This window comes from Archocentrus centrarchus, chromosome 12 (genome assembly GCF_007364275.1).
Source record: "Archocentrus centrarchus isolate MPI-CPG fArcCen1 chromosome 12, fArcCen1, whole genome shotgun sequence".
In the NCBI taxonomy this organism is placed as follows: domain Eukaryota; kingdom Metazoa; phylum Chordata; class Actinopteri; order Cichliformes; family Cichlidae; genus Archocentrus; species Archocentrus centrarchus.
The window spans coordinates 12,841,529-12,865,248 of NC_044357.1; the positions used below are offsets into that span (position 1 = coordinate 12,841,529).

General features: G+C 36.6%; 1 protein-coding gene across 1 annotated transcript in view; it reads right to left on the reverse strand.

The window, feature by feature from the left end:
* astn2 (astrotactin 2) overlaps window positions 1-23,720 on the reverse strand; it is a 244,812-nt gene that overhangs the window by 148,295 nt on the left and 72,797 nt on the right. Inside the window, exons 4-6 of the mRNA XM_030742268.1 lie at window positions 13,886-13,993; window positions 11,048-11,194; window positions 3,743-3,910 (exon numbers count right to left, since the gene is read on the reverse strand). Of these exons, the coding sequence (XP_030598128.1) occupies window positions 3,743-3,910; window positions 11,048-11,194; window positions 13,886-13,993 (423 nt within the window). The remainder of the gene's footprint in view (window positions 1-3,742; window positions 3,911-11,047; window positions 11,195-13,885; window positions 13,994-23,720) is intronic.

Genomic DNA, 23,720 nt, shown 5'->3' on the forward strand with positions numbered 1-23,720 from the left:
ATGCTATAAATGGTGGGTGTCATCATAATCATTTCTCTGGCTGTCTGGATAATTTTCAAATTTCAAGGTTCATGGTGTTAGCACAGAAAAGAGTTATTGTTGTTCTGGTGCCTATTTGCACTTATTATAATATTGCAGAAGGCATTCTGGCCAAAGACCTTGGGCAGATAAAACATAAGTTTTTTCTCCAAGCGGTACTGTATGTGTTTGTGTGCATGTAAGTGTGCATCTGTGTGTGTACTTTCAAGCACAATATGTGCTTGAAATGAAAAGTTAAACCAGGTGTACAGTATACTGTACATGTTACACACCCCAGCAGTTTCATTTCCAATTACTCGTGGCTGGAGGAGCCAGGGAGCAAACATTTCAAATGAGGAAAACAAAAGCAGCTCAGGAGGTCTGTGAGTCTTTAGGTTATGCATGACAAGAGATGGAAATGTTTTAGCAACAACTACTGATACAGAATGGTTTGGCCAACAAGAACATTTGATGATGAAATGTTAACGTGAGTCATTATTTTATCATGGTTGCATCAGCAAAAAAATTATCTTACACTAATTTAAAGTTTATTTTGAAAGATCCTCACCTGTTTTTGGTACCGATACTGGTGTATCTATATAGGCCACTATTATAATTGTAATTAAAGTAATCTATTGTCCAAGCAGCAATCAGACAGCAGGGAACGTTGCATCATGCCACGTGTCTACTGACCTCCACTGTAGCAGGTGATCCAAGAGGGAAGGTGAAGGCAGAGATGACTGATTATCCAAATACGGTGATATAGTGACTAGCAGTCAACAGTGCCTGTCATCCAACATGGCACTGAAGCAGGATTGATAGACATAATAGAGACTCTGCAAGAAACCATGCTGAAAACACACTTTCTTCTTATAGAGGCCAAGGAAAATGTGAAGGTGTATTTGCAGACATGTTGGGGGGGAAATTATCAAAGTCACAGGTTTAAATGTCTGTATCTGTCTCATTGAATATACAGTATATGTAAAATATAACATGTTTACTGGTAAACACACTGTTTAACACACTACAGTAACACACTGTGCAGAATTGAAAGTCCCCAACGTGCCAAATACACATTTAGATGCCACTGCAGAACAAGTATTTGTTGGCATATATTTTTTGTTTGTACAACATAAAAACCTTTTAGTTGGAATTTCACTTTTACCTTTCATTAGATTAAAGTGAATGTTTATTCTTTTTATTATATATATATATATATATTTGGCAGCTAAACAAGTCTCTCAATCTGAAATATATTTGTATGTGTGTGTGTGTGTGTGTGTGTGTGTGTGTGTTTGGGTCAAAGTGCACTATATTTTATTGTAGTTATAGAAATGGAAAGCTTCTTTGAAGAGTGCTTTTGTTTTATTTCTGGATGGACATGATTGCCCTGAGGAGATACAGCTTATATGCATGCTGCCATTGATTAAATAATCTTTAAAAGGGACAGATGAAAAGAGTAATAGATGTAGAAAGATGAGAGCAGCACTAGACACTAGTGCTAATAAAGTCAAAATGCTCAAAGTACCTGGGTTTGAATGAGTAAATATAACATGTAGATGCAGGCCTGTGCAATACTTGACTGCACTCACTAAGATTTCACAAATACATACATACAGCTTCATCTCTGGCATCTTCCTGTGTACTGACTGAGTCGAGTATCTGGAGCTCTAATACATTATGCATCAGCCCTCAACACGTCCTTGACCAGGGTTACATAAATTTCACATACATTACAGATGTAATCCATTCTAATGAGCTTAGACTTTATCTACTTGGGCACGGAAAACACAGGGGAATTAGGACACTCAAGGCAAGATAAATATCATCATGCTGCATACTTAGCATTTGTTGGTAAAGTTTTAATGTCAGCAAATGTAGGTGGAAAACTATACAGGCTGACTGTATCCAAACTGCAGCAGCAGCTGGTGATTTTCCTGCAAAAGACACTGAGAGCTTCTGCTTACAGAGTCGAAATATTGTTGGCTCATGTGCTGAGCTCTGATGTAAGAACTAAAAAACTGTTACATTTATTCAAGAAAGCAAACACAAACCTTTGCTTAACTGGACGTTTCGCTCTTTCCTCACAACACAAAGGACATTCAAAATAATGTGGAATAATAGTGTACATTAATTCAGTTTTTTTCCATCACGTAATGAAAAAAAAAAAAATAGATTCTATTCAATTCTCATTGACCAACTACATTTGTGATATTTACAGCAAAGTGAATATGAAATGCTTCACAAAAAACAAAGCTCAACACATCACCAATCTATTGATTCTGTGTTTAATTTTGCTTTTTCAGTTAACGTGTAGAATAAAGTTGGATAACCTCAATATTATTAGTGTGACAAATACAAACAGGGACAAACTCAGAATTGTATTTCTATTTGGGCTGTATTTAAGCAATGCTGCCAGTCACTTGTGAGAATTCAAGTGTTTCAATGTGACCACTTTATACCTTATAACAATTTATAAGAATAGCATTTATACCATTTTAAAGCAAAACATTCTCCTTTAGAGGGCCTCAAATACTTGCAAAGCCACTGGCCTCTCTGACATGCTGCACTTTGGCATTTATGCCTTGACTTAATAGCTGCATCAATATTGGACATAATGAGCCATATCTGTACTGTTTACAAATAAGAAAAAGTCCACGTAAAAAGAAATAAGGGATGTTGTGTAAATGCCAGGATTCTTAACCAGAAGACATCCAATGTGGGAACTTTGTTTGACTTTTTTTCATCTACTGATTAGATGGGTGTGGGTTACAAAAAGTACTTAAGTTAAACTTCCTGAGACCTCCGTGTCCATACAGTATATGGGGACATTTCATTTGGCTTTTCTGCACCTTATACCTCATTTTAGGTTTGATAGTTTGTTAAACAATGGTGACATTAATATGATATATTGTAAATTAAACCTATTAAAAAAAAAAAAAGAAAAAGACTTATCCCTGAGAGCCTATTATTAATACTAACAGCTGTGGCAACCAACAAGTAATTGTTTGTATACTTGAAAAGGACAAACGGTCAGTTATTGTTATCATGCTAGATTCAACAAAACTAGCATGAGGACACAGAGGGGTTTGGGCCTTACATTTCTCCATTCTGTAAGGGTCCAGATATTCCCATTCAAACAATTCCTTACAGGTTCTTCTTGAGAATTTTTTTTAATTGAAATTGTAATCGATCTGCTAGCAATTATTTGCATTTGCTAGCAACAAATTGGTACAGCAGCAAATAATTTAAAAAAGGAGCAAGACAGTAAAATTCCTCCACCTCAACAATTCGACATTTTTTAAAATACGCCTGGAAATATGCTTTATACTTATATATTTTTTAACCTGTGTATATAAAAGAAAGTTAAATTGCTGTTGTGAATGTCCATCTATATTAGTATTGTTGTTATATTTATAGACTGATAACAAATCTCTATGTTTTTGCTAAGTAATTTAGGCCATGCAATAGTAACGAAATGGCTCAAGGTGTGTAAATTTCAATTATGGTTAGGAAGATTTATGTTTGTTTTTGAACGACATATACAATATGTGATGTAACTGTCACATAAGGACCTAACCACAGCTAGCAGGTGTCTCAGTAAAACATCATGACAATATGCATTGTGAGATCTTATTATAATGTCTCCTCTCTCACCTGTAATTTCTGTCCTGTTGAAGTACATAAGACTTTAAAAAAATTGTGTTAAATTGTGTGTACTAACCTGTGTCCTGGTCACAAATCTGTTCGCAGGGCTCAGTGGTTCTCTGGCCGCAGTAATCCTGGACCCACTGTGTGGACGAATTGGTCTGATAGTAGAGAGTTAGCTTTGCTGGATTTAGCCAATTAGAAACATCCAAGAAGCTGCCCATGCTCACCACAAAACTACTTCCTGGAAAAAGAAAAAGAAAAAGCAGAATATAATTATTTTGCTCAGAAAAAAAAAAAAAAAATAGAACATGAAGCAAACAAAAATGTAAAAGAGGCTTGATTGTGTTGTATTTATGCTCTGGGTTAGAGCTTCTATTGCAAAATAAATTGGAAAGTGGCTAATTCTTTTATTTTCCCTGTAATTTCATTTCCTGTCTGACCAGACTGAATATAAATTAGAATATTAAGACCTATAATGTGTATGGATTGGGTTTCCTTGGTAATTGCAGTAGAGGGGCTAAAAGGGTTTCATGAGTCAATCAGTAAACACTAAGCTCAATGACGCTGACTTACCTTTCTTTCTTACTGCTCTCAGACCAATCGTTAAACTCCAATCACCGAACAAGATTATCTCTAATTGATGCCAATGAGTTTTAGTTCCAAAGGGAGCTGTGAGGAGGTTATGCTTCAGCTTTCTAGATTCTTATAGAGTTATAGTGTGGGTCATGGAAAGTAAATTTGCAGAACCATTCACAGTATATCATTTTTGTCCAGGTGAATTTAGAATGCATTAATATATCATTATTAATAATAATTAAAAAAAAAAAAAACAGGCCAGGTACAAAGAGATTAAATGCAGCAATAACAAAGGATTCACACATCCATCACAGGCTGCAAGTCCTTCGTGCTGTAATAACATGCCCAGCTCAGACGAGAATAACCTAACAAATAATGTTCTGCCTTTACATTGTGTAACAAATAAAGCAACAATATCCCAAGACTCATTTATTCTCTCTTTCTTATTTATTTATTTTACCCTTTTAACATTTTGGTTGTTCCGAACTCCTGACAGAATAGACTACCATTTGTTTCCTCCTACACATATAAAGTCATCAGCTGCTCCCTTTCACTTGACAGGAAAACATTACCACAGTACAGTGTGACCAACACAAAACCTTTAAGAAATACATTTTTTTTTCTCCTGGAAATTAAACATCCAGACCATGAATTAAACTTCAATTAGAATCACTTATCTGGAGCAATAAGTAGATAGTGGTGTGCATGTTTTTTTTTTTGTCTGTTACATTAGGTATCTTGTCACAAGATCCCACATTATGTCATTGTTTTAAGTGCGTGGTAAGAAACACATTTTGAAAAAAAACAAAAAAGTATAAAAATGAAAAAGGAATAAGTGCATAAGTCACTATGAGATATATAAGTGAAAATAGAATAATCATGGTCACTATTGTTCCCAGATATAAAAAAATTGCTGTTCTTGAAAGTGAAGTGTGCAGTTCCCAGCAAAATGCCAGAAGGTCAAAATAGATCCCTAAAAGCATTTACGAGGTCAAGACAATACAAAGGTAAGCATAACAGGGCCCTTTTCTGCAGTGCCTTGGTTTAGTGGGCAAATCTGCCAATAGGTCTCATTTACAGTGATACTGGCTAGAGTAAATGGCTTCTGCTCACATGGTGAGGAGAAAGCTGTTATGCAGCATTCTTTGAGTCCTGTAAAGAAATCCCACTTAGGGAGCAGAAGCTCTGTTCATTTAGCTCTGCACATTATGATTCAAATGCAGAAGAATGGAAAAAAGAAAGCATTGCACATCAGTGTTATAGCAGTATTCAAAAGAATGGCATTTAAAAAAAAATGTTTGTCTAATAAATGGGTGCAACAAACAACAACATGACCATCTTTGACTGGAGGATTAATTAAGATATTTACAATATGACCCCAAAGTGAATGTCAGGTCACCATATAAAAAAAAAAAAAAAAAAAATAAAATATATATATATATATATATATATATATATATATATATATAAAAATGTTGGTACACTTAATTCTACCAATATTTGATTTAAAGCTGAGTATCTCACAATGTTGACCAAATGTTCTGAGTCTTCTTTATCCAGTGCTCTAGATTTCTTGTTACCCACCTGCAAATAAACTTCTGTTCTTTCTCTATCACACATTTCTTTTTTATTAGGCTCCCATTAGCTGCAGCCTTAGTGATTATTATAAGTGTTGTGTAGTTGTTTTTGTTTACCATCTACTGTCATGGAAACTAGCTGCTCATATTTAGTTTGCTTAGCATACTAATGGCTGATATCACCACCTATTCAGTTGAATCATATCTGTATATAGTAGTTGTAGAGAGCAGCTCATGTCCTTTGTGTCAAATCATAATGTATGTGTTGCCTTGTAAACATATAAATGGAGCTTTTTTTTTTTCTTTCTGCCTGTAATTTTCCTGAAGTGACTTATAGTTATGTGTTGCTTGCCAGTTTGGAATTGTTTTGCTTGTTTATCTGTTGGATTTGTTTGTTTGCTCTGACTGCCTGCCTGCTGCTGACTGTATGCATGCCAGACTACAGGGTTAAGCTGCCTTTTACCACATCTGCTCTGCCTCAGGTGTCTGCTTTTCTGTGTCCGAGTTCCAGTACACGCAGTTTGTTTGCAGAGGAAAAACAAAACTAGAATCCTAAAGCCCCTATCTTAACTCCTTCGAGGTGTACAGTTTATGTTCACCCTGCAGTAAACAAACATGCTGTATGGAATACATAAAATGACTTTCCTCTGCCAATATCTTATTATGCAGTGGGGCTTAAATGGAGCACTCAGTGTGGGACTATAGAAAAGCTCATGGACTCATCAAAATTAAAATACATGAGTCTGGGGTTATCATGAATATCTATGAGTATTCCATCAAATTCTAAATATATATTTTTGATACCTTGCAGGCTGATCATTAGGGCAAAGGAGAGCTCCAGGAGCATCCAAAATTTTTGAGATAATTATTGTGTATAACTTGATATGCCTCACTGTTAGTGGCAGAAGAAGGTCAGAAGGTTACTAAAATGAGTCAATAATCATTCTCCACATTAAATTTGAAAGCATACTCACTAACAGTGGTAGATATTTTGCACTGAACTAGTGTGTTATGGAGAGGCAGCAAAAGAAAAACAGTATAGACACTTAAAATAATCATGATTTCAATGACAATATATTTATTAATTAAAAAAAATTTATTTATAAATTAAAAAAGAAAAAATAGGAGCCAAAAATAATGTTACAATTATTAAAACTTAAAAGGTTCTTTTCCATTAATTTAGATTATATTCACCATATAGTTAAATCAGTAAGTATTTGAAGTCTCTTTGAATTGGTTTTCAACTTTACTTTGTGCTTGTACATTAACACTAATAGAAAGATTGCATGTGTGTCCTCATTAGGATATGTCAGTGTGTAGGACTGTAGCCTTAGGTTTATATTGCAATCTGATAAGTATGCGACAGTGCATTTCAGGTCATGTTATGGAGTAAAGTGAAAGCAATGTAATGAGTACTGAAACAATTTTTTTTTTCTCCAGTGAGTAATTAAGTAAATGAATGGATTACTTTTAAGAAAAGTAAATAATAATATGTACTACATTTTTTTTGAATAATGACCCCAACACTGCTCAAAAGTCAATGGACATAATTTTAAATAAAAGCATTGTTTTTAATGCTTTGATGAAAATCTTTGTCTGCCAGTGACAGCCTGAAGTCTAGAGTCCATGGACATTACTGAACGCTGTTTTTCCTCCAAAGAACTGAGAAAAGCTGAGGGCTTAAATATGCACATGAAGTAAATGAGCAGAGGACACAGCTAGGGAAAATAAGACACAGGTGAACAGAATCCAACTAATGAGACAAGGGGAAGCAAAACTAAACACAATGCATGAGACACAAGGCTAGCAAAATAAAACATGAACTGACAAACAGTAACACATGAGTAAGAAAAAAATCTTAACTAAGGACACAGAATAAACCCAAAACACTGGGTCAAAGACTCAGGACCATGACAATGGGTCTTTCTGCCTTACATTTTGTCTTCAATAATAGAAAAGCATGCTCTACTGGGTTGCGATCTGGGGTTGAGATGGTCATTGAAGAATATCCAATTTATTTGCCTTAAGAAACTCTTAGGTTACTATTGCAATATGCTTTGGGTCACTATGCATTTGCACTGTGAACCACTGTCTGATCAGTTTTGTAGAATCTGAGCAGACAGTGTAGCCCTATATTTTTCAGAATCTATCCTGCTATTTCCATCATCAGTCACATCATCATTAGACAGTAATGACCCACTTCCACTGGCAGGCATACAGTACATGCCTCCGCCATGTTTGACAGATGGTTTGAATCATGAGTTTCTCCTTTCCTTCTCCATACTTTTCTCCTCTCATCATTGTGGTAAAAGTTCATTCTGATTTCATCTATCCGAATATTTTTATTTTATTTTATTTTTTTCAGAACTGTGCAAGCTCTTTTTTGGGGTGAAGTTTAATCTGGCGTTCCCCTAGTGGTTTACTCCTTGCTGTAAGCTCTCTTTCTCATGAAGGCATCTCTTGACTGTGGACTTTGACAGCGATTTGCCTAATTCCTTGAGAGTGTTCTTGACTTGGCAAGATCTTAAGATGTTTTTTTTTCTTAACCAAAGAAAAAATTTGCAATCATCCACACCATGACCTTAATGTGCTTCTTCTTTAGCCACTCCTTTGTTGCATTGGTGGTATGTTTTAGGTCACTGATGATGATGCATCTTCAGTGTTCATTCAAGATTTTACAGTGCATGGTCCTGTCCTTTGGCCCCTTGATGTGGTGAAGTCGTCCTTTATCCTTCGGAGAAAAACGGCCCCAAACCATAATGTTTCCACCTCTGTGCTTCACTGTTGGGATGATGTTCTTTGGATCATACTCAGCATTTCTCTCCCTCCAAACATAGTGCTTTGAGTTGATGCCAAAGAGCTTGATTTTGGTTTCATCTGACCACAGCACGTTCTTCCAAGCCTTCTTTCCGAACAATCACACCAACAGTTATCACCTTCTCGCCAAACTTCTTGCTGATGGTCTTGTAGCCCATTCCAGCTTTGTGCAGGTCTGCAATCCTTTCCCTGATGTCCTTTGACAGCTCTTTGGTCTTGCCCATGGTGATGGAGAGGTTGGAATGAAAGAAACAGATTCTGTGGACAGGTGTGCTTCATACACATAAAGTTGAGATCAGGGGTATCTGTAATTGATGGGTTGATTGTAATCAGTGTGCCACATGAGTGCACAGCCAATCTGTGGGAGCCATAATTCTGACTGGGTTGTAGGGGATCAAATGGTTATTTCACTCAATGGCATGCAAATCAATTTATAACTTTCATGTAATGTGTTTTTTTTTTCTGAATTTTGGGTTGATATTCTGTCTCTCACAATTAAAATCAAACTACCATAAAAATTACAGACTGTTCATTTCTTTATAAGGGGGGATAAAATAATTATTTCCCCCACGGTGGCTGGAATTCCTAAAAAGTTAATGTGGTACTCTTGTTAATCATCTTAAAATAAACCTGAAAGTCTGCATCTTGACTCTTTGATTTAATATCTATTGTGGTGGCGTTCAGGGGGAAAATTAGAAAAAATATGTCAATGTCAAAATATTTATGGCTCTAACGGTATGCTTATTTCACTGTAGATATGCAGTAGTTACACAATATACATTTTGTACGCCTCCATTTTCATTCAGTATCCATGGGCACAAAAATTCTGAGTGTGTGGGTGGACAAGAAATGAGGCCTCAATGGTAGAAATACCTCATTGACTGATATGTGAAAATTTTCAGAGATATAGCAATCATTACTTAAATTGCCTCAGCTCTTCACTCTCTTATACTTCACTTAATTCCTTGTATATGTTCCATTCTTGCTTTCTCTTCCTATTAAGGTTTATTTTGTGGTATTTTGTCAATGCACAGACATGATTTACAATTAGGTCATTGTCAACAAGGAATTTATATTGTAATACTCTAAGTCATTTTCTGGATCTACTGCTTACAAACAGAATTCTTGTGACTTTAAATTTCTTTGGTTCAAAAAAAAAAGAAAAAAAGAAAAAAAAAGTTTTGCCCCCATGTAAGCATATAAACTAAAAGGAAACATTCTTATCAACTTTATTTTGACAAAGAAGTTCCTGCTATTCAAACTTCATTGACTCTTTTTTTTTTTGACATGCATAATTTCTGTCTGTATCCTGCAAGGACAGCTTCTTATATGGAATTAATACAACAGAAATATATATTGGAGTACTTATGTGACAATAGCTGTATTTACATTGTTTGCATCACATTGAAAAGATAAAAACAATAGGTTAATATTTTAATCTACAGTATGCAGTCACATGATGGCTACAATTGAAGCTCAATTCAAAAACAAAGAATAATAACAGCCATAGTCTGTGCACAATGCTCTTCATCACTCTAATGGCTCTAAATGTCATTCAGTTGTTTGTGGTGATAATAAATCATTTTTTTCCATTGGGAGCTTTCAGCGCGTGGGCTTTATTGTTCTGATTTTTGTTCATTTTTTGGTTCTAGAACATGATTTTCTTTTTTGTTGGATGGATGTACATCTTTTGTACTTTATCAGTCGTGCAAAGGGGGCACTGAAACTGAAAGGCGTTGAAATTGAAAACCACAAATCACGGTTGAGGGGGTGGAGAGTGTAATGCAGGCCATGTGAAAACAGAAACGGAGAATGTTGAGCTGTCCCTGGTCCATTAGCTGTTCCTCCTAACAACAAAAACTATACTCATGACATAATACGTCTCAGTGCTCAGCAACAGAATGCAACTCAACAGTTATCTCTACATTATGCTGATTGAGTAACAACTGTAACCAAACAAACAATACTCTACCATGTTGGATAATGGCTATTGTTATAAAATGCTCTACAAAAATCTACCTTATCACCTATATTAGCTGTCTTCAAATTCAGCTGCTTGAGCTAGGTAACCACATTATATCCTAGTAACATTTTCACGGGTTTAATCCAAAAATAATAAATCCTTTCACAATCTTCATCTCTAAGTTTTATTTTAAGTTTTGTGGGTTTCCTGTCAACAAGCAGCTTTTTTTATTATATGTGCAGAATCTGTGTAAATTGGACCCAAGCTGTGAGCTGTCAGAACTTCTAAGGTTTTCATATCATATCATGTAATTTTAATTAAAATTAAAGAGCCCATAAAAAACAGTGAAGTGCAGTGAAATCAATTTATGGAAAAAGTAAACATTTTTTGATGTTTTACTAGTTTTAAATGTTCAGCCAAGGTCTAATAAATGTGCTGCACTTACCATCCGCAACAAAATGCTCAGGCACATGGAGGGTAACCTTAACAGTGAGGGGGCAGGAATCCTGCGTAGCGTAGACAATGGCAATGACACATGTGCTGATAGTAATCAGTGTCAAGGTGACCTTATTTAGAGGACTGTGTGGGTGGCCTGAAAGTAGAGAAAGAGAAAAAGGTAAAGGCAGACAGTTTAACAGTGGCCGTTTTGTTTTTATTAGTCTTAAACAGATCAGATGACAGGACCCACAATACGCACAGCCACACAACTCAAATGTTAAACAAAATCGTCTACTTTTGTACGGTGCTTTGTTGAAAAGCCCCTCTCAAAGCCTTGAGAATGCAATTAATTGTACTGCTGATTTATGAAGCCAACCCTGTGTAAAGATGACTTGGGTTACCACTGCTTCTGCACAGCCCAGAATCATTTGCCAGTGTGATATACGATCTTATTGTTACTGACAGGGTTATAGATTGGTTGTTTTGGTTGCCCTTTGGCTTTGTCAGGGCTCCTATTTCCAAACTAGGGTATAGGAAATGAAATTAGCCACTTAACCTCTGTCTACGGAAATTTATCATGGGAGAGAAGTTGGCACGTTAAAAGGAGGCTTACTGGGATGTGCGTAGGATAAGGTAATGATGGAGTAGCTTTGGAAACACTGCTCTAATGCACTGAACATCTCAAACATGTACTCTAGTACTTTCTGTAACCAGTCACAAGAAAATATCACATAATATTTCAGGATCTGCTGGCTTTAGAAATGTGTGAATAGTTTCTAGGAAGGGAGCTTCCCACTGTGTATCCTGCACTCTGCAGGTTTGTTGCAAAAGTCAATAGGAATGATACAGCTGCTCTTGCAAGCCAGTTTTGTGCGGTAGAACTCACAAACCCAGGTGGCAACAAACTGTTTGTTCAAATAAATTAATAACTGCATTTATTCATATATTTATTCATTTAAATCCCTAAGAACTTCCACAATGTGGGCATGACAAATGTTCTATATGCTGCTTAGAGGTGTCTTACAGCATTTAGTACATGAGAAAAACATGTTCTTTGAATGCCAATTTCAGTTTTCCCTTTCTGAAGTTTGATTGATCACATACACAATGTTGGTCAAATAGACTGAAATAAAAGAAAGACACACCCAAGAAAAGAAAGTTCCACCAGTATTCCCCTATATTCCCAGTGGAAAGGCACTTTAATCTTGACAGAAGCTTGGAGGTTGTGAAATGCAGCTCAAGGCCAAACAAGGAGATAAAGTTAGGGTAATGGATTGACCCATACTGACATGCACGTCTTACTCACTGTGATGGCTCTGTGAAGGGACAGAAACAATGGCTGTATATAGAAATAGTGGCCAAACAGCTATGTCAGTGGGGTGCGGGTGGTGTCACTGGGCTTGTGAAGGGTTCCCTCAATTACTATAAAAGCTTACTGAGTAGACAAAAGCATGTGCGCTCACGTTGTCAAACGCTTACATTATGGTCCCAAACCAAACAAATTATCTGTGCTCAAACACGCACACATGAAGGCAACAGTGAATTTAAAGCAAAAACACAAATACAAGGTGTGCACTAATCTATTTTTATACTCACTCATTCATCTTCCTCTGTCCATCATCTAATGAAAGATCTACCATTTTATACAGGTTTTAACTTTAACACAGTTCTTGGCCATGGATTTTATATCCCTCCCCACTGTAAAACTGTCAGGTAAAGGTGAAAGCTCAAACAAAGATGCTTATTCTAGATCATTTACATTTGCTGGCAATTAACTCTTTTCTGAATAGCTGTGGTTAACTGCACGTTCACATTGGAACATTTTATGTTTAAATGTATGTAACCAGGAATTGCAATGGTAAGAAATGAAGTGACAGAAGCCTGCAGTGCCAATTACAGGGCTGTGCTCACAGTTATTTCACAATTTGTGTCCTTCATTCTAAAAAAACGTTGCAATTAACTAAGACCATATGCACATGCTTGATATCTGGATTAAAAAAAAAAGAAAAAATCTGCCCAGTTGCTGTCTCCAATGTGCAGAAAGTAGAGACATTTAACTGGAATCTAGCATTAGATTGATTATATATCTGCACTGCTTACAGAGCTAAGGAGTTTTGTTTGTTTTCAAATCCCGCCTTTCCTTTCATATAAATTTCTAATAGAAATTACAACCCTATACAACTACATGGCTTTTCTAATTGCATTTAGATCCTATTCCTACACCAGAGGGTTTGCATCCAGATTAATAAGATTATAAAGTGGTGCATAATTCATAGTCCTCTTGACCTAGTGCTGTTTTGATGAACTACAGGCATGGGCTTTAAAAACATGTTGATTTTCATAATTTTTTTTGTCAACTACCCACATGGATACACACAGACTATGCAATTTATTTTCCCTTTCCAAACTCTTCACTATCACGTATCACTATGGGAGGGGAAGTTGAAAATCATGCTTCCCATCCAAGTTATTTGACTCAGCTTAGGGCATCACAGAGCCCCCATTGACATCAGCTCATATGTCCGCTTTGAGTGTCATTGAGCTGTGCTATGGAACAGCACTCTCAACTCCACTGGGAACGTACATGACCCCTTCCTACTTCCAGCTATGCTGACAATTCTGGAAATGACTAGCCTCATTTGACTCAGCTTTAATGTTCCCTCCCATCATTCCCTCTTATATTCAAATGGGATAAAGCTGGCATTCATTTGTTTTTGTATTAGATTCCCTTTTGACTTTAATGCATTCTCAGCAGTAGGCAGTGGCTAAGAGGGTCTCCTCCTGTGCAAGTTAATGTGTTAAAAATGTAACACATTTATTACAATACACCTGAGTTTCTTCTCACCTTTGCTGCGCCTTCGCCCTCTGTGCTGTTCTGTATAAAACTTCATTTGGTTGTCATCTTCAGGCTCTGATCCAGATTCTCCTTGAGGACCAAACACACCTCCAGCTGCTGATGGTGAGATGTTAAGAGAACAAAGGCAAAAATCAATCTAATTAGAATCAGAATTCATCTTTTTTCAGATACTGAATATTTAATGCAGTGGGGACATGAGTAGTTATCCCAACTTTGAGTTATGTATGTACAGAACAGGACATCATATATATTTAAAAATGGACATAATCATAAATTGATTCTTAACTACCACCTTTTCTGCCACTCGTGGTTTGATCTGTTGGTGAGTTGTCAAGTGTTAAAACATCTTTGGAGCTCAATTTTCTAATCATATTAGGTAAAGTCACCGGAGTGTGTACGTATTTGCATGTCTGAGTCAGAGTTAGAGTGACAGCAAGAGCAGGGCTGTGAGTTAAGAGGCTTTGTTTATTACTGCCTTGGCACTGCAACATCAAAACACACACAAGGGCTGCCACACAGTGATAACTGTCAGGGATTTGCAAAGTGTAAAACCACTGAAGGATAACATAACATAAAATATCTGTAAATGGCTTCAAACTACAGTCTGAACCTGATTAAAAAATGTCCAGTAGAGGGTTTATGTTAAATCGCTTTTATTGTAACACATACAATTTTTTTTTCCAGGTGTAATTTAGGTTTAGTCATAAAAATGATCTTATGCTAATAACATTCAGATTTCCTCATGGTTATACATATGTTTTGCTTGTATTACCCAGAGGATCACAGTGATTACACTTCCTAATCTCTTAGAGTGGAAAAGGAATAAAGGACAGAGGGAAAATCAGTGCTTATGGTGGCTATAAATACACATCTAAGAAGAAATGTTTCACCTGATGACTGCAAGTTAAAACAACAAGAAAGATTTAAAATTGGGTAAGTGCATTATTATCAGTACATTGATTCTTATGATACATGAGGACAGTTGTGTCATGTTTCAACTGTGGAAAAGGCATAAGTGGACCCAAATGCAGGACCCTACAGGCAGGAATCAAGCTCAAACAGGTCTTTAAAGCGGAGAAATCTGAATATACAAAATCCAAAACTAAAGAGTGGGCCAGGAAATATGGAACCAGAGAACTCTTGGTAGGCTTGGAAACACTGACAACATAAGGGAGGCAGAGAGCTACAACTATGGACACCTAAAGACTAAACTAAGAGTACAAACAACAACACCAGTAACAGAGGATAAAAAAACAAGGAAACATACAAAGGTGACAACGAAACAGTAAGCAAACTAGGAGTCAAACCAAATATAAACAATGATAAACAGAACTCAGAAAGCCAAATGAGTCCTAGACCCAGCACCATGACAAGTTGATAATGACAAAAGCTTTACCCCCACAGGAATATGGCTTCTAGGTCATTTTCAAGTCCTGGTAATTGTTTCATCCATGGTACATCATTGAATATTGTAGTGCAATTCAGATGAAAGAGATACTCAGTGTACAATAAGTCCTGGCCAGCATATGGTGAAGAATTTATCTGGTTTGCATAAATCAAGTCAGATGAAGGCTCTCTTGTATATCCCTTACAAAAGTGACCGCAAAAATATATAGAGAAAATTAATTGGATTCAATCCAGTCATAAATGAAGTGTCAGTGTATAAATTACAAAGACTTGGTTATTCTGAAAATTGATGGATAAGGTACACTGTGAGCATCCAAGCCACTGATCAATTTAAGGATGTGACATTGCGTGTAAACTAGGCTGGAGGACAGAGACTAAGTAAGTGCAAAAATCAAGATAACAAAGTAACAATATTACATACAGCAAAATATGAAGACATACAGTATCAGTCAAAACTTTGGAAACACTTTTTCTTTTCTTATAGATGCCATTTCATCCATTAAAATAAGTTTATTGCCGAGGGTAGACAAAAAAAATATCCTTTCTTCATTGTTCACTGGACACAGTCAGAATTCCAAGGCAAATGCTGAGCAATGTCACATGAAATAGACTCCTTTTACTCACTTCATGAACATTATGTTACAGCTCATGAACATTTTCCTGCATCATCAAGATTTTAGACATGATTAAAAGGTCTATCAAGTCTGTGTAGAAAGCACATACTGAAAGCTGTGATCATTCTTTTGGTCTCATGCACTTAAGTCTAGTGTTGAACTAAAATTCAAGTATAAGTCTGGTGCTGTTTGGAGAGTGACACCAGGGCAATGTGGTGTAAAATTGTTCTGGATTTATGCATAGTCTTAGAACATTCCCAAAATGGTGGTAGAGGAAGAAAAGACATAGTAAAGAAGGGAGTATACAGTTTTGCAGGTAGGTCTACCAGTTGCCAGGTCTGCCAGGAAGAAGTATAATTTATTGAAAAGTAGTAACATGTACTCTCGCTTTGAAATATTATTGCAAGAGTACCTAAAACCTGTTATATTTTCATGGTACTTGGTTTCTCTTTCTAATTTATTGTCAATGCAAGAAAAGATGGACATGTTTTGAAGGCAAATTTCAGAAATGCATTCGACCCATGACTGGACAGTACCTGATTCTACAGCCAAATCACATTGGCCACATTTTTTTCTACTGTATTTAAGTATACAAAATATTGTATAAAAAGTCATAGTGTCATGGGAAAATGCAGGGGTCTGTTTGAGTGCATTACAAAAAGAGCTGTGGAAGAAAAGAAAGACCAAAGATCTTGTGTTTTAATCCCCCCCCCCCCCCCACACACACACACACACACTTTTCCATGTGGAGTTCTACATATGCTATGAATAGATGGTCTTGAGGTAATATGCTGAGCATGGCAGGACAGCAGCTTCCTGCTCTGCTTTGCTTAAATCATTGCTGCTTTTTATAGGTGGTACCGTAATGTCCCGTCTTTGAGCTCTCTGGGGTCATAAAATGCATGCCTTCTTGGTTGAATGGCTAAAAAGGGCAATATACATTAGAAAGGTGAAGAAAGTGCTGGCCTTTCAGAAGATATGGAAAACATCCTCCATTATTGTTTTGTTTTTTTTTTTTTCCTATCAGAACATCTCCTGGGCTCTGCAATGTCCTACACTTTTATTGCAGTGAAAACTGCTTTGGCACTTTGTCACTTATTTCCCATTAAATGAGTCACTCAGTACAACAGGGTCAAAAATGTCTCAGTGTCCTTTAGTTAGAAAGAGACTTCGATTATGTAAAGGTGCTTCAGGTCTGCACTGATCTCCTGCTGTGCACATCTCAAGTTTGAATGCCACTTGAAATAATCATTGGAAGGATGAATTTTCTTCCTGCAATTTTCAGATTTGATTTGGACCTTGAGAAACTTTGAAAAGAGGAAAAAGTACTTCTTCATAAAAATACCAATTGTCTCACACTGTGAAAGCTATCAAACTGACTGCTTTGGGGATTAATATTAGACCCCTTACTGAACCAGTGTGCACCATATTGGTGCAAAATCTTGGCACTTGTGTCAGATTGGGATGGGAGTTGGAGTTTCAAATGATCTCCTATTAGTGGTTACCATAGTATTCCTGACATAGAAATACGAATTAATTAAAAATAAAAAAAAAAAAAATAAATAAAAAATCAAGAATTGCATTTTCAATTTCATTGTTATTCATGTAACATTTGCAGAATCACTGAAGTTGGGTAAAACACATCCACTGTGATGAAAAACAGATAGAATGAAGTCAAAACAGTGGATAAAAGGAAAAACTGGCTATAAAGGGACTGTCACCAAAATGTAAATGAATTATCAAGAGACAGGGATTTTCACACTGCATTAGCAGCCCAGTGAACATCAAAATGAATTTCAAGTTTAATAACTGCACAGTCACAACTCTCTGAACTCTCTTTGTTTGGTATTTTAAAGTGGTCAGATAGTGCTTTCATTTATTGCTCTTTTTTTTTCCCTGACCCTTTGTGAAGTGTAATTCCCTTGCAACTTTTGTGTGTTATCATTGGGATTTTAAAAGAAAGCTGAGCAGGTTCTTTTTTTTTTTTTTTTCGCTCATCAAAACCTTTCTTCGATATTTCAGGAACGCGCACTGTTGAGAGTTTCAGACATGCATAAATTTGATTAAGCTCAGTATTAAAGCGGAATATCCAGTTTTCACTCACTTAATATGGATTTTCATGGTTTTCACTGAAATACCTATGCATATTGTTAAGGATGCAGTAACACTGCACGGATCACACAAAGGTGTGCTGACGGGCAAAGTGTGTGTGTAATCCAAATGACAGTTGAATAGTGCTTCCAGGCTAGGGCACGGGTTTGATAAATAACACGCACAACAATACGTCTGAAACAAGGTGCAAAAGTCTTTGAAAATCTGGCCCTTGGCATTTTCTATTTCACTGCTTCTCCTCCTTTTCCACCACATTTCGTCCTTTGTCAGTTCATTTTTTTCTCTTTTGATATTGCTTTTCTCTCCCTTGGCAGTAATGCCTTCAAAACCAAGTCCCATAAAAATGTCAGCACCCAGGCCACTGTAACTAAACTCCAGCATGACTGTACAACAAATTTCAATTACTAGGGCACACCAATCTCACTTTTGCCACCCATTTCACAGGCCCCAAATCCATTACATAATTTCTGACGCCTCTCTTTGTCACATCCTCATTTGGCGTGATCTGCTTTCCCTCCATCTGTTTTGCTATAAATAAAAGAGCATACAAATGGCAAGAGCATACTAATTTTATTCTCAACAAGACATATCTGTTAGTCAAATTTATGTATTAAGGTCAAGACGAACAAGATTAAGAAGTTTTATTGTCACTGGTGCAGTAAAACTAAACACAGCAGTTTACATTTTACAGTTAAATTATTATTCTGACAATCACCCTTCACAAAAAAAAAAAACAATTCTAAAAAAAATAAACAATAAATATCCAAGAAATTTACAAAAAAGCAGGTCTGGCTTTTCAGCACAACCTATCTGTCCAGATCAATATCCCAGAAGTTTAACTGACTTTTTTAAAGTTTTAATTGTAAGTAAAGCCTCTGAATTTTAGTTGTGCTTTCTGGGTCTGAAAATTTCTCAGAAACACCCTTCAGTCATGTTATAAGTGTTGACATTGCACAGTTTGCCCACCTGAAAGCATCTGTTGGCAACATGTGTTTGGAATGCCAGAAACAAACCAGCTGATGCGAATGAGGTCAGGGCAGAGGGTAAATAAGTAATCCATGACTTGTGACAATAAAGCAAAATTATTTTTTTAAACTGCACTGTCACGTTATCTCAGTAAGGACTCAGAAATAACTACACAAAACAAATGTTGGGGACATCTGTGTATGTTTCATGTGTCTGAAAGGAAAAAGTATTGGCGTTATTATTGGCAGTATGTTAGATTTTTAAATCACCAAATATTGACATCAGTCCTAAAAAAAAGTATATCGAGCTCTGTTAATTTTCAATCGCTTTCAAGAATTTGGAAAGTTACAATTCTTTTTTTATGCATTAGATAGATAGATAGATAGATAGATAGATAGATAGATAGATAGATAGATAGATAGATAGATAGATAGATAGATAGATAGATAGATAGATAGTGATCTCTTCCTTTAGTAACTGTGATAGTGATTAATTTTTCATTAAAATGTTAATTTATACGTGATAATAAGAAACAAATTATTCCACACAGAGAAAGTATACAAAAAAGGTCAGAGGCAGCACATAAAAATAAGACTAGAAAAGAGAAAACGAAGAAAAGAAAGAAACAGCAGTGAACAAAATAATTGTGGGACAAAAAGAGAAATACCACATTTACACACTGAAGCAAGGTGATTTGGTGATAAAAGGAAAAAAGGAGAGTAAGAGTGTGATTAGCAAAGCCCACACACACACACACACACACACACACACACACACACACACACTAGTTTTATACAGAACAGACAGTCCTGGAGTGAGAATGATTAGTGAGATGCGCAGTTAAGGGAAGGCAGGGAGGTGAGGTGATGAGTTCAATCTGAACTGTAAAAGCTAATAATCTTCTGCATGGGACAATGGCACATTACACCCTGGCAGTATACTACACTGAATGATACAGCAGAACAAAAGGCATCCACACTAGCAGAAATAATGACTCATTTCTACTTCTGAAAATTAAAGTCAAAGATTAAGCAAGCAATAAGACTACTAAACTGCAGTACTCCTGATATTGCCAGTATTATTTACTTACAAACTTATTTTTTTTTTGGACCAGACAATGTTCTTTGTATGTGGTTAATCTGTGGCACAAGTACGTCTGTAATAATGTGTTTTTGAGGGAATGGTAATTAGGTGGTATTTAGGTATTTATGCTTTTTTCGCAAGCCTCAAGTAGGAAGACAAACAGCAAAGACACCTAACCCCACTCCAAACCCCACAGAATAGCCATACCAAGCAAACCTCTGTGGCCTTCCATGTGCTTACATGGAACATCTCAGAGAGAGCGCTTCAGAGACCACCAAAATGATCACAGGCAAACCTCCATGCATCCAGTGAGAGCAGCTGCAAAACCATGGAAAACCCAAATAGAATAATAAAACAAGGACAATTTAGATCTCAGACTGGTGGCTAACATAGACTACAGTGCCACAAGTATTCCTCATCTGCATTTACACACATATTAAGCTGAGTGACATTCCATTGGCTCCTATCTCTGTAGTAAAATATTATGGTCAACAGTACTGAAGGCTGCACTGAGGCCTAGCAGGACAAGTGCAGATATGAAAGATCATTGTAACCTTCACTAATGCTGTTTCTGCACTGTGATGAATTCTGAATCCTGAATAGACTAGAATATAACAGAATGCCTTTATTTGTGATACGGAATGTACAATGAGATTGGAGGACCGCTCCAGGCTTGTGCGTCTCAGCATCCACTGACCCTGCTGAGTTGCTGTAGTCCCCAGTTGCTCCCACTCTGTTATAATACCACTAATAGTTGATTGTGGAATATTTAGTAGTGAGGAAATTTCATGACTGGACTTGTTGCACAACTGGCATCCTATCACGGTACCACGCTGGAATTCACTGAACTCCTCAGAGCGACCCATTCTTTCACAAATCTTTGTAGAGGTAGTCTGCGTGCCTAGGTGCTTGGTTTTATAAACCTGTGGCCATGAAAGTGATTAGAACACCTGAATTAAATAATTTGGATGAGTGAGTGAATGCTTTTGGCAATAAAGTCTAGCTACTGAGTTCACAAAGGAGACCAACCAATTATGTCAAAAATTGTATGGATGACTCACTAGTAGAAGAAGAGTGGCATGTTAATGTACCAGGATTGTGGGTTGAGTTTGACTTTCAAGAGTGCCTGAAGTATTGGTGGGTGAAAGTAATGAAACTTTTGCTATGACAAGATAACAGAGCCTAAATTCTAGGCTGATGACTTGATGAACTATACTAGAGGATGGCAGTCTTTACAAAAAGAGCCATTTTTCAGCAATTTTTGACCAAAGGAAAAGTGGGAACTGCACGTAGTGAAAAAACAAACAAACAAACAAAAACATATTTGATTCTTAGAAAGTTGGTAATACAGCTGATTAAGTATGAATTAACCTATCAGCATTACTAGGTGTAAATAATAGGTCTAACTGGTGTAAATAATTAAAAACCACATGACTAATCAGCAGGGGACTATTTGTTTTATTATGAAACTATGCTTTCTCATTAGAATAATACAACATGTTGCTGCAGTTATGAATAATAGAAGTAAAATAATTCATTTAAAATTATTTTTTTCAGTAAAATGGAATTGCAGTAAAGTGACATGGGGGAAAATAACCACCGGCATGTAGAGGACTATAAGGTGTGAAGGTCACTTCCCTGCATTTGTGTAACTGAATCAAATTGAAAGTAGGCTTCTTTGTTAATGAATAAGACATATAGCAATCCAACAGATATAAAAATGATAAAAGTAAAAATAAAAATAAAATTGGCCAATTTCAATGCATTCTGGCTAAAGTCCAGCTGCAGGCCAAGCATACCAGTGTTGGTGGTGAAAGCAAACAAATTTGTGCATGCATGGTTAAATTCTCGGTTTTCCTCCATGACTTTTCTTGTTTGGATTTGAAATCCATAGTTATGGAGCCATAATAGCCAGAGATCCATATGAGATTCAGTAAAATAATACCACTAATAGTTGACTGTGAAATATTTAGTAGCGAGGAAATTTCATGACTGGACTTGTTGCACAGGTGGCATCCCACGCTGGAATTCACTGAGCTCCTGAGAGCGACCCATTCGTTCACAAATAATTGGAGGAGCAGTCTGCATGTCTACCTGCTTTATTTTATACACTTGTGGTCATGGAAGTGATTGGAACACCTGAATTCAATGATTTGGATGAATGACTGAATACTTTTAGCAATATAGTGTGATGCAGTGGGATGAGTTGTGACATAAGGATAGCAGCAATAGTGAAAGGGGAGGTTTACATGATAGTGAGACCTGTACCTCCAAACTATATCTGTGATGTATGGTTTGGAAATTGTGGCATTAACAAAAAGACAGGAGGTCTTTTGGAGGTGGCAGAGTTAAAGAGATCAATATTTTCCTTGGGAGTGACCAGAATGGACAGGATTAGAAGGGAAAGTTCAGGTTGAGCAGTTAGGAAAAAAATTAGAGAGCAAAGGTTGAGATGATTTGGACATGTTCAGAGGAGGGATATGGTGTTGAATATAGAGCATCCAGGCAGGAGGAAAAGAGGAATACCACAGAGAAGGTTCATGTATGCAGCGGGTTGGTGTGACAGAGGATGCTAGAGATAGGGTGAAATGGAGGAAGACGATCTGCTTTGGCGACCCCTAAAGGGAGCAACCAGAAGATGAAGAAGAAGATGATAAAGAAGATGATAAAGAAGAAAAAGCCATGGCAGTGCAAAGAAAGCTAAAATGAATAGTGTATGCAATGTAACTCTTGAGCTGAGTAGGCAGAACAAACAGTGCTGTTAAAAAATACTTGCACTTGGCAAATGTTCATCAACATAGGTGCATGCCCCTGCTCTAAAAGTAGGCAGGGCAGACTTAAAATATAGTTACAGTATACCATATCATCTGGCAATCCTAGCTGACAATATTTAAAAGGTTAAGTGCTGCTTTTCTAGAATACCATTATATAGATGTGGATCAATAAAGACAGTCCTTCACTCCTTAAATGTGAAGAAGTACCAGTTGTGAGAAAGATGACCTTTAACAGGTCAGGGTACACTTGTCGGTGTTAGTTTAAAAGGAAAATAAAAAAGCAAACGAACTGAGAGGGAAATAAATAGAAGTCAGCGCTGTGACTAATTTGCAACAGCTGGGATGAATGTGGCAGATGTGTATACAAATACTGTGCATCTATACTCTAATTTATACATTGCACATGTATGATGCATGATTTCTGTGACTTTGGGAGCAAGACAAACTGCCTTGACTTACACCTTGTGCATGTACTGTAAAGTATACACTGTGCATTTCTGTAGCTGGTTCTGCCTAAGATGTGCGTCTGTTACAGTGTGTTTGTGAGTAAATAAAGCAGACAGAAGCACCAGTCACCACATGGCTCAACAACTGGTAATCACATTAAGACACAGCTGTATTCAGCGGTTAGACTTTGCAACACCATCAAACTAAATATTTTCAATTCAATATAAATTAACGTCTACATTCATACAAAAGGGAAAGTATGTAAATCTGCCATTTATAATGCACAAATCAGCATTCAAGCGGCTGAATGCAAATGGAAAAGTTGCAGTCATTTGATTTTGTTTCACAAAAAAATAAAAAACATGTGAGAGGATGAAAAATAAATGCTATTCAAATCCATCCATCCATTCAAAATATTAA